Source organism: Phalacrocorax aristotelis, chromosome 1 (assembly GCF_949628215.1).
Source record: "Phalacrocorax aristotelis chromosome 1, bGulAri2.1, whole genome shotgun sequence".
Lineage (NCBI taxonomy): Eukaryota > Metazoa > Chordata > Aves > Suliformes > Phalacrocoracidae > Phalacrocorax > Phalacrocorax aristotelis.
The window spans coordinates 163,469,914-163,481,957 of NC_134276.1; the positions used below are offsets into that span (position 1 = coordinate 163,469,914).

Below are 12,044 nucleotides of genomic sequence, written 5' to 3' on the forward strand. Positions count from 1 at the left end.
GAGAGAAGAAGGATCCAAACGACAGAGCAGCCTCTGTGCACCGGGGCCAGGTTTCCCAAGGGGAGGTGGCTTCTCTCTTTGTTTTTGTCCTCGCCCCACCTCGGTGCTCCTTCCCGTGACATGCAGAGCCCACAGGGCTCTCGCACCCAGCCCGCAGCTGCACCTGGGCCGGCGGCGAGGAGGCAGCCTGTGCGTATGTAAAACACGGGCTCTCTTTCACACACCACTGACTTCCCTCGGCAAAGGAGGCAGCGGGGCGGGGGGACGGGCACAGCACCTTTCCTGGCTCCTCACAAAACGCCCCACTGCACAGTGAGTTCGAGGGTGACGAGGGATGTCACCATCACGGCACGTGTCAGCTCCCGCAGAAGGAGCCTGTGGCAAGGGAAACGTGGCCCAGCATGGGCCGGGAGCCCACGCTACTCAGCTGCCAAGGCGTCTGAGCAAGTCACATCACTCCCGAGTCCCCTGTGCTCAACCTCTCTTGCGCACCGGTTTTTCACAGCCAAGACCGCCCCTCCTTCACAGAGCCGACCCGAGGGGATACCGTCCTGCCTAGCTTCGCCACACTGTATTAATATTTAACAGTGAGGAAGAGATCCAGGGACTTTGATTTCTCCGACCAGCCAATTCAAGGATAATTGAACTGTGCGGGGAATTTCAGTGTTTTGGAGAACAGTTTTGTTCTGGTTCACAACAAAACCCAACCATGCCGCAACGCCTTATGAGAATGATCGTAGCCTAGTTTCAGGCAGCTTCCCTGCCTGCCGCAGAGTCAGGCAGGCAAGCAGCATAAAATACAGCCCATCTCAGGAGGTAACTGGCAGGCAGGTCCCACCAAACCTTCTTCCCCCATAACTTAGGCAAAATTCAAACTCTCCTAACTAGGAAAGAGTTATTTCTTCTGAATGTTTCCACCCAATTCCAGATTTGTGACCCCAAAGCAATGTAATTTCACCCTCATCACACCCTTCCAGCAGAGGCAGCTCCTGCTGTAGAGGCAGAGCAAGTGAGGCACGGTGAATTTTAACGCACATGCTCAGAGTCATGCAAGAAATCAGCCACAGAGGTAAAACGAGCTCAGCATTTCTGGCTGCCAGCTCTGGGCTGTGCCAGCTATTGCTTTCTGTTGCATATAAATCACTTTTCCCCACCAGTGAAGGACAGCTGGTCACTGAATGGAAAGTGGCAGTTCTTCAGCAGCCCACAGCAACACTGCACACCAGCTTAGGGTGGGAAGTAGGGGACACTCAGCGTGCAGAGGAGACTGCCAGGGGATCTGGGCCAGCTGAATGAAGACAGAGCAGCTGGAATCTGGCCAGAGCAAAGCCCAGTGCTCCTGAAAAATCAAAACAAGTTAAAAACCCCACAGGAGAAATCATCTCCCTTGCATTTGCCAGCAGAGCAGGTACCTCCGCCACAGCTCTGCAGGCCAGCTCCAGGCAGCAGAGCAGAAGTCCCTTCTTGCCCACTGCTGCTGTGGACAGTGGTCATGATGAGAGCTACCAAGCAGCTCTTACAGTGACCACAGCGGCTCAGCCAGCCCCATCAAGCAGATATATCCAGTTTTAACCAGTCCCCAAAGCAAATATTACAGGTGGCCTTAAATCTAAACCTCTACACCAGTTTCAAGGTTTGGAGGGACAGATAAACCCAGCTCTGATCTTTGCTCCAGGACAGAGAGATCTTTTACTATAGCATCATATCAGTACATAGATTTTCTCTCCTGTTAGCGTAGATGAAGCGTATCACATCTTACCACACTTAAAAGTTGGTCTGATTTAACTGCTGGTGTGTCAAAGCCAGCAAAAAACCCCACCCCTTCCCTTGGAAAGCCTGGGCTAGCAGAGAGCTATAATCCCAACAGGTAATGCCATCCAAGCTGATTTGTGCTGAAATCTCTCACAGAGCACCTCCATGAGCAGCTCAGCTAACAGGCTGAGGATACAAAATCTTCTTCAAGTGACTGGACTGAAGGCAAAATCCTGTGGGTCAGCCTGCCGTAGCAGAAGAAACTATTATAGCCTCATTCAATTCCACCCAAAAAAAAAAAAGCACTGCATGACCATAGCTTACACCAGTGCAACTGGTGGAAGGTATTTTATTCTAAGTCGCTTTACACTAATTTTGCTGACATAGCTGATAAACAAAAACACATCAACAACTGAAACAGTCAAAGCAGCAAGGCTCACAGGTACTTCTGCCACAGAAAGGGGAATTTCTCTTTGTAAGCCTCTACAGGGATAGGGAACTGAGGCAACAGAGAGAGGAAGAGAAAGCAAGTAGCTCCAAAATATTTCTGTTAGTTTATATTTCAGCCAGCTTGGCAAGCTCTTCCATGGTGTTTAAACACAACAGAACCTGAGTCACTAGCCTTAATTCAGCTTCAGGCCTCCCATGCCTCTGATCCCCATCCAAGTACTACTTTCGTAAGACCTTTATCAAACATTAGCCCTGGCTACTCCATCCAGATGAGAGATATCCTCAGCTGCCTTGCCTTCTCTTGTAGGGGCAGTGTTATGGCTGTCTAAAGTAATAGCTGACAATTCCTAGAGGTATTTATGTCATTGAAGCTGTAGCTTTAGATGTGTCCCAACTACTTTCGGTTGTAGAACATGATGGACCTGAGACACAGTGTCATATTCTTAGATATGCTCCACTTCCCCTGCCAGTTCTAGTAAACACTTTTTCCTAAGAGTAAGAAAAATATTTGCCCCAAGATGAAGCGAGATGCTGCTCTTAAGGAACTAGATGTTTTTGTACCAGCTGGGATTTGGCCACCTGTAGGAAGTACAAACAGCATCTTTCTTCTTTGAAAGTAGTCGAAGGAAAGAAATACCACATCTGAAACACAGCAGTGGAAAAAAAACCTCTACGTTTGAAGGAATGGACAGTAGCACGTGTGGGTTTCTACAAAGCATTCTGGGTGAACCAAAGAAAGTTTCGTTTTCACCAGTTAAGAAAGCACAGCGAAATTACTCAAGGCCAAAGGGATTTTACCCAAGTCCCATAGTTATTAGAGGCAACTGGAGAGTGACCTGGGAGACAAAAGAGTCTCCTTACCTTATAGCAGTTGCGGAAGACATGAAAGAATGGCTCATTTCATGCCGCAGCCCTTCCTTCCCTCCCCCAGACTGCACCTGCACATCAAGAGCAAATCGAAACTAGTCTATTCTAAACCATGGTCTCATTTATTTTGAGGGACCCAAAGCGAGAGCAAGGCTGAGACAGCACAACCAACAGAGAAACTTGTTTCTCAGCATGATTACCCCTCTCTGGTGGCAAAGTCCTGGCTAGTACCTTCACAAAGCTAGCTGAAAGTAGGGCATGGCCATTAAGCTCCCAATCCTCCTTACACAGCCGCAAGAGTTTGCACATGTTGTTCTCCTTTGGGTTTTAGCCAGACTCCAGTCCTTTTGGGCACCATAACACAGCTGAATGGTTTAGCTCCTTTTGTTCCAGCTGACAAACAACCTAGCCCTCCCCCGGCAGCAACAATAAAACTGGGGCTAGGATTTGTGTGTCCTCTGAGCAAGGATACAGGCTTTGTGCCTTGCTGAGCTGTCTTTGCAAGGACTGCCAACACTCACAGCTGATTAAGCCTGCAGTGCTGCTTTCTGCTTTTTCCTGCTCACAGACAGATGTCAGAAACAAGCTAAGTAAAACAGCACACGCAGCTAGAGCTCTGCACCTAGGAACATTAAAGCAGACTATCAGGGATTAAATAAATTAAACGAGAGGAGAGCTTAACACATTCTATCTAGGCTTTATTTCTACCTGGCATGCAATTCTGGGTAAGAAACATCCCAGCATTCCAAGAAACACTGTATTCTGGAAGGTGGCTCAGCTCAGCATATAGCAAGGATTGTATCTCAAAAGCTTTTGCCACCACCATGTGGCTGAAACCGTGACTGCAGCCCGTGAACTAAGTGGAAGCTCGAACTGCCAGCAAGGACCAGCCTCACTGCCAGGGCCAACTGGGACAAGCGTTCATAGGTTTTAGAGCCCATGCCATAGACCTAAACAAAGAACATACAACTAATTATTAAATAGTATACACTTTTATTAACTTAGAACTCCAAAACACACTACCAACTTGCTGTAATAATAAGACATTAATTACTTCTGATAAGAACCTGTTAGTTAAGGGACTATACACAGCATATGCCCGCCTTGCAAGAGACAAGGTGTTTTCCCTATGTTCCTGTAGTCGATTCTGCTGCATTTCATCTCTGGTCAGTCCCAGAGGCTGGGTTTCTAGGGTTGTGCCAGATTATCTTTAGTCCTTTCTTCCCCAATTAGGTATCAGGCATGGAAATACTGAGCCCTTCACTGGGTAGATGCTCACCCAGCTGCATCATTAACAGCCAGCTGCAGTCTATCCAGAAGCTGCAGGACAGCCTTCCTACCATGTGTTGTCTTGGTGGGGAGACAAAACCTGGCAGCGAGCTTTCACATTAATCCAAGGTGCTATATTTCCATACAAAAGAAAGCAGGAGGCTACTGCCTCTTCTCTAGTACTTTGTGGACACTAAAACTAAGATACTCACCCATGACATGTGGCATTTGGGATAGTGACCTGTTCTGACATTCTTTCAGCAAAACAAGTAGCTCCTTGTCACTGGCAAAGTGGGCGAAGGTCAAACTTGATCATGAAATGGGGATTCCTATCCATTATTACATCTGAACCCCGATTCAAACTGTCTTCCCCACAGCATCTATACATCAATCTACTGAACAGGAATCAAGCTTTTCTTGAGAGATTAGCAACTAGGAACAGCCCTGGATGAGCAGTCATGACAAGTCAGGTAAAAAAAAGCTTCCCAGTGTGATTCCAACTGCAGCAGCTTGAATGCCCGAAGTGAAAAAAGCTGATGAACATGGTTGAATTCTCACAATGAGAAGCTAGTCAGCAGCAGAGCTCCTCATCAGTGAGCCAAAGGACAAGGAAGAAACTCCTGGTACATGACCAGCACAGATCTGTAACATCCGGAGAAGTCGCTGAGCAGTGGCAACTCGTACCCCTTCCAACTGGAAACAAAATGGAGAAATTACTTAATCAATAGAAAAGAAAAGCAGTGCTAACCTGTGATAAAAGAAAGAACCAGAGCAGGCATTAAGTACAGTTCAGGGCAGCTAGCTGCCGAAAACCCCAAACAGGCCCATTTACTCCCCTAATGTTAAGGAAGGTACAGTGTTGGCAGCTGAAAACCCTGAAGGCCTTGCCAAAGGCACAGATATTACCTGCTGGTAGGGAAGCAGTCTCCGAGAGTAGAATGCTGAATACACAGAAAAGTAAAGCATGCTACCACTGAATGCCAAATTCTCCCCTCCAGTTTTTCAGACCAAGCAGGTAATTGGAAGGAGTGGTGTATCAGATGGCAAAACAGTCTGTGAGGCAACAAAGCCTGGCTAACAGGAAGCATTACGTGGGCAAGTGTGTCACATGGCAAATAACAGCTATGGGGCTCCCAGGAAAAGAAAAATGCCTCAAGGAACAAGCATAGGGAGGCTTTGCGTATTAGAGGTCTTTGTTAACTTAGACTTGGCTTCCTGAGGCTTTGAGGTAGCACAGGAAGGAGCAGGTAATCTAGAAGACTCATTTCAAGGAGAGTTACACTCCTGTACCCCTACTGTTCTTGTGGAAAGGGTCTGGTCTCTGACACTTATGCAAGACAGTAGCATACATACATATATTTATTGCTAATGTAACAATGTTGCTAAGGATCAGAGCAGTGGAATTCACAAATCCCTTCAGACACCAAATAAACACCTTACCTCCACCTCACAGAATAGCATAGGACTGCAGTAGACTTCTCCCAGTTTCCAGACATCATTCATGTCTACGCTGCAGTAATTCACCCTGCCAACTACAGAAAAAAGGTTTCCCACATTACAAGCCTCATAATCAACATTCAGTGAAGAAAAGTACCGGGAAATTCCACATCTGCAAAACAATCCAGAGCTAGTTTTGAGAGCACCATAGAAGGTGCAACAGTGAGCAGTACAAACAGAATGGTACAAGACTCAGTGGAATTAGCACTGAAGTTGTTCATAATACTGACAGCAGGAACAGTAGTGCCACTTTACTGAGTACTGTAACATCAACATTTTGGATAACGGATCAGGACACTATCAGGGAGGCAGAATCTTCTACTTGTTAATCAGAAGCCCCCCCCGGCTCATGTGGTATCACAGGGTGATGTCTGCAAGGACTTCACTCCATCAGGAGAGCAATAACACAAGACAATGCCAAGACTCTTCTCCACCCCAGAGTTAGGCCTCTTGACCCCCAAATTCCAGGGACACAGTGCCGCAGTTCCAACACTGAGCAGTACAGACTGCCCCCTCCAGTTCCTCAGAGCTGAAGTAGAGAGGGTATGGAGGAAAGCACCCTCTCTGCTTTTTTTTTGGGGGGTAGGTGGGGGGAGTGTCAGGCAGGGAGAGAGATTAAAGGCACAAGAGAGCCAGACAGCACACAGCAGGAATACCAGCCTTGTATTAGAACTATACTTAACAGTTTAGTAGCTCATCCATTTAGATTCATTTTATTACTACAGTATCATATGCTCCTCACTGCTCATTAAGATTATCATTAAGAAAGATCTGCAAGAGCAGATAGAACATACTTCTGCAATGCCACAGGAAAAAAATAAAAATCAATAACAGTAATTTCATTCAGGGATTAGGGACAGAGAAGAGAGGTCTCACCGGCAAAAACAAAAAGGAGAGAGCAAGTGAACATGAGAAAAAGAGAACCATGTTTTATCTACAAAAAAACAATTTAAAAAAGACAGACAAGTTCAGATATGATTTAAACAAAGCTTTTGACAAAGCTGCTGGTTGCCTTTGTTTTGTTTCAAATTAAGTCACTGCCCTGTTTTAAGGAAAGCAACCATGAGTTGTGCTGGTCCAAGAGGAAGAAGAGGGCACATGTCATACATACCCCCAGTGACAAGGAAGCATGTTTTCCCCAGGAAGAAGTTGGCATCCACATGAGCTAGGGAAGCTTCAACATTCTTCAAGCTGTCAGAAAAGCACAGACAATCCAGTTGGACAGGGAGGTAAAACTAGTGCAGCATAAGGACAAAGGGAATAACTTTCAGAAACACAATTAGAAAACCAAAGATGGTAACATCTGCTGATCTGTGAGCTGGCAGAGTTCTGCTCTATGCTAAAATCGTGGCAGCAGAGACCTCTGTAATACCCACAGCTGGTTAATAATCCATAACATATCCTTTCTACCCAAGACTCAACAGTTAGACTTAGTTTGAACAGTGTCCTCCATGATTTGCAGACACTAAGCATCCAAATTCATCAACATCCAACGAGACTTCAGCACTACTTTGGCTCTTTCAGAAGAGCCAGCCCACACATTTCTGCAGCACTATCTGTGCTGTAAGCATGCAGCTGGGCCTGTCATTTTTGGTAAATGAGAGCACAGGATCATCAGTCACAAGTTAAGTAATAAAATGCTGACTTTTGTGCCTTAGAAAGTCTTTACTTGTGACCTGGGGACACAAATATAATTTCTACAAAGATGAGCACAAAATGAGAGAAAACGGATCAATCCCTGCAGACTCTTCCCTTTTGCCTAAAGACATCTATAGTACTGATCCCACTTGACCAGTAGTATCAGTGAACTAGGGACACAGACGCAGCAACTGGCTGGTGATTAGGCAGCACTGCCCAGCGCACATCAGCCATCTGCACATTACAGAACTTAACAGCACCACAATTGCTTCAATCTAATTTTACGGACAGCATCTTTCCAAAGCTCAGCTCATACCATCCCATGTCTAGATCCAGGAATAAATTCTGCCTTCTCTGCTATGGCAGCTTAGTGCATGACAGGAATGTTACTGGACAGAGAGGTTCATCCCTAGTCAATTGCTGGAGGCCAGAAAACCACTGTATGTATTACTGAGCTCTCCCACTACAGCAAGTCTTGGGTTTGAAATCCACTATTCAGCGATTTTGACACAGTAAAAATGTAGAGATTTACCCATCAAACCAAGAAAATATATCTGTTCCCCCCCATGTTTTTGCCCGTCTTTTACCTGTATTTGTTCTTGATGTCAATCATAAACACAATCAGATCTATCCTGGGCCGAAGGTGGCCCCTCTCTGAAGGTAAGGGGAGGGATGTAGCAATGTGACTGAAAGATAACAAGTTTACCAGTTTAACCAAATAGCTTGGCAAGGCAGTATCCACTTAACCGTAACCACACAACCACTGCAGTTCACCATGTAGCAAGTTCCCATGAAGCCTGCCAATTACTAAATACGTAGGCACTGAAGAGACACTGTAATTGTTTAAGTGGTGTTCTCATATCTTAGGCCTACTCATAGTTGCTGACAGCCACAATGATACTTGCTAGACAAGGTTATTTATAATGGGAAGCTTATTAGAGCATAAGACGACCCACAGAAACATATTTTTCCGCACAGATCCGTATGGCAGTCATTTTATTTAGTTGTTAATAAGAGTCCTTTCTAACAAAGCAAACCCCTATGCTTTACTGGTATATTTTGCTGCCAAGCTTCAGTTAAAATGCGCCAGTGCTTTCCTGTCACATTCCGAAGATACTGCTCTCACACTCCCACAGGAGAGGTGACCTTCTCAGGTGTCTCTGTTACAGAATGGTGTGTTGCATTCACAAAGCCTTAAGCCAAAAATGTATCACCAGTATAGCTTTATAGATGAAGTTATAACTCAGAAAGAGCTTCTATTATACCATTATCCCCCTTTATCCCTTTCACTGTGTCAGGAGTTACTAGGTTAGTTTAGGTGTCTTTCCACACAGTTACCACTGCTGCTGATACAGCTGTTGGAAGAAGAATTACAAGGTGGGGATTTTGTGTCTCTTCTCCACTGCAAATAAAAAAAAAAAACCAAAAAGGCTTCAGTAGTGCATATCTGGGCCTTCCACAGGGAAGGATATTATCACCACCATATTTTTAGAAGGTCACCTGAAAAGACAGATTGGACAAAATTTCAGTCTCTCTCACAATCTACTTCTTCTCTGGAAGCCAAGAGAGAAACAGTGAATTTGGTCTCCTTGGGGAATATTACTTCTAGCAATTAAATCTTAAGGACTTAAGAGTTTTCCCCAGCAGCCACAGACCATGGTACGCATTCCCTTCCATTAATCATATGCAGTTTGTAGTTCTGTCTGCCAGTCCCCAAATAAAGGTGTTTTGTTTCCTATAAATAAGGATGGTATGATTAAAAACATTCTGAAACTAATGCAAGATATGAGCAAAGCGTGCTTGAAAGACACACTGCAAAACAAACAAGCTTATAAATTTAAGATGAAATTTAGGGAGAAGCTGTGGTGAAAGGAAAGCATCAGACCTCATTGTCTGGGGAACGAAAAACCCAAAGAACAAAACACCTCCATGATTTGGAATTCTACTACATTTAAACCAACATCACTAGATGATGGCAGCAGCCTCTAGATATGTACTGCAGAAGCCTTTTTTTCCCCTAGTGGTAAGAGACACAAAATCCCAGCCCTGCAAAACTTCTCCCAGCAGCTGTATCTGACACTTAGACAAGATACCATATTTGTTTGTAATGTGTACAATCCCAAAGCAACACCGGGGGGGGGGGGGGGGGGGGGAGGGGGGAACAGGAAAAAACTGTCAGATTTCTGCGTCCTCATGGACTTCTGTTTCCCCAGTGATACAGGTGCAGGGAATTATCTTGCTCTATAGTAAAGCATAATTTTCCATGCCTTTGGGCCATTACCCAGCTGCAGTACCAGCAGCCACCTAGTTACAGCACTCCACAGCTCAGCAGAGGCTGCAGAATTTGCATAGAAAATTGGGTAATTAATTTACTATTAGTTAGGACAAACGTGCCATGATCAGAGCAGTACAGTTGCTCTAAGTGGCTAGCAGAACATTAGCTCAGATTTGCCTTTACTGCATAGCCTTGGATTACAGCAGTGAAGTAACACAAACACCTTCTGAAGAGCTGACTAAACTCATTTGGTCTTGGCAAGAGAGCTGTCAAGAACATTATATCATAAAAAGTTAGTTAATCAAGCTTTTAAGACAGGGCTCGTCATGCAGCTAAAGTTAAAATTCCAAATGCATCTTAATAGCTCAAGGAGGAACGGCACGTGCATGCACACAAACCAGAAAACAGCTATGAAGAGCACCAAAGGTAACGGACATCTGTCATGAAAACTTGTTTGCTTTCAAGCAGTTGCTAGCATTGTACTTGCCCCAGTTTGTCCCGAGATGTTTCATTCCTGTATATGGCTGTATCCCGGAGGGGGGGGGAAGTATCTGTGCTCCTCCCATGCCCTCGCGACTTACTAATCAAACCCCTGTGCGACACGCAAAGGGCAACAGTACATGCATAACGAACATGATGAACGTGAGAATTATTTCCACCCGCGCACCTAACCACGCTCAAACTGCTCGCCCGGAGGACAGGGCGGCTCGCCTCCTGCAGGTGCCAGCCACGCCTGCGCCGCGGCGCGCTCTAGCGTTCACAAGAGCGAGCTCTTCCTCCGCAACGAACGCCCCGCAGTTCCAACTGCCGCCGCCCGCGCGGAAGCGGCGCTCGTGAGCCACTTCGGTGCGCGCCTTTCTCAAGAGGAAACTCTGCGTGAACTCGCATCGCAGCCGCTGCTTCGGCTCCGAGATGGCAGAGGGCCCCCGCACGGCCCCGCGGCCGGAGCCGCAGGCAGCCCTTCCCCCTCCCCACCACTCACATACTGATCCTGAAGTTCTTCTTCTCCCGGAGCAGCGCCGCCGCCAGCTTCTGCTGGAGGTCTTCATCCGACCCCACCAGCTGCGCGGACAGGAGAGGAGGGAAAGACCGCGGTCAGAAGCCGCCCACGAAACGGCGCCCAGCTGGGGGCAGCCGCGCCACTGCCCCCGGGCCCACGCGCGAACCGCCGCCGCCCCGAGGCCCGACCCCTGCCGCCGCCCCGGGCCCACGCGCGAACCGCCGCCGCCCCGAGGCCCGACCCCTGCCGCCGCCCCGGGCCCACGCGTGAACCGCCGCCGGGGCGAAGGCCTACCCCGCGGGCCTCGGGTGCATATCCCCGCCGTTGCCGCTGAGGCGCGGTCCGGGGGGAACGACGACAGCAGGGCCGGGCCCCGGGAGGGGATGGCGGGGGTGGCGTGCGGCGGCGGCAGCACCAGACCTACCAGTAAGACAGCGGAGTTAAGCGCCGGAAGCTTGTCAAAGGGCCGCAGCAACGCCATCCACCCCACGGGAGACAGCGCCGTCCGCCGCAATTCAAACCGGCGCCACGTCTCACGTAGCGCAGCGGGGGCGGGGCCGCTGGCGCGTGCGCCTTTGGCGGCTTTTAGTCAGGCGCGGGGTGGGTGGTGTGTGTGTGTGGGGTGGATACGGAGGTGTCCTGGGTGGAGCAGAGCTCTACCTCCCTCCAGCGCCCAGGTGCCACACGGCTCGGTTAACCGCTACTAACCGCGCTACCGGTTGCTAATCGCAGTAAAACTGTGCAAGGTGGCCGTGCTCCTGCAGCGTCCCGGCGGTCAGCCGTGCCCGAGGCGCTCACCGATGGCGCCAGGCGGTGCTCGAGGGTTTCAAACAGGCGTGAGGGGATGCTGGCCTCGCCTTGGCTGCCCAGCCCTGAGCTCCTGAGAAGCAGAGCCCTTATTTCCAGGGCTGGGCTGTCCCCCTGGCCCTTGCGATGACCCTTTGCTCAAGCCTGAACAGTACTCCAGTAAAATTCCACTATCTCCTTAGATTGCAGTGTATTAAGGTGAACTAATATGTTAACAAAGTTAATATGTTTTCATACTACAAGGACCGCTTGATACAATAGCTAAGGAAAGGAGTTTCCCTAACAGCATACAGCAGCAGCGCCTGGCTTTGCATGCTGAATTGTTCTGTGTGAGGTTTTGCAGCAGCTCCAGCAGCCCCAACCTCCATCCTACCCTTCCTGGGCACCTTGCCCCTCGCCCCCGCTGGCTGGCCGGCCTCTGCCCAGCCCCGTGCTCCCCTGCCCATGGTACAGGCAGGAAGGAGCCTGTGAAGAAGCACTGCAGTTCTG

At 48.2% G+C, this 12,044-nt stretch overlaps 1 protein-coding gene across 1 annotated transcript; it reads right to left on the minus strand.

Annotated features, from left to right (window-relative positions):
• Positions 1 to 4,042: 4,042 nt before the first annotated feature.
• Positions 4,043 to 11,307, minus strand: CENPM (centromere protein M). The gene is made up of 6 exons (XM_075078422.1): positions 11,173 to 11,307; positions 10,731 to 10,810; positions 8,061 to 8,159; positions 6,947 to 7,026; positions 5,779 to 5,870; positions 4,043 to 5,031 (listed from the first exon to the last, which is right to left on the minus strand). The coding sequence occupies exons 1-6, from the start codon at positions 11,227 to 11,229 to the stop codon at positions 4,906 to 4,908; spliced, it is 534 nt and encodes a 177-aa protein (XP_074934523.1). The 5' UTR covers positions 11,230 to 11,307; the 3' UTR covers positions 4,043 to 4,905.
• Between the last annotated feature and the right edge of the window lie 737 nt (positions 11,308 to 12,044).

Coding starts and splice junctions, on each gene's coding strand:
- CENPM (XM_075078422.1), bottom strand. CDS start 11,229: ATGGCGTTGCTGCGGCCCTTTGACAAGCTTCCGGCGCTTAACTCCGCT. Junction 10,811..11,172: donor TTAACTCCGCTGTCTTACTG/GTAGGTCTGGTG, acceptor CTGTCCGCGCAG/CTGGTGGGGTCGGATGAAGA. Junction 5,871..6,946: donor ATGCTTCCTTGTCACTGGGG/GTATGTATGACA, acceptor TTTTTTCTGTAG/TTGGCAGGGTGAATTACTGC.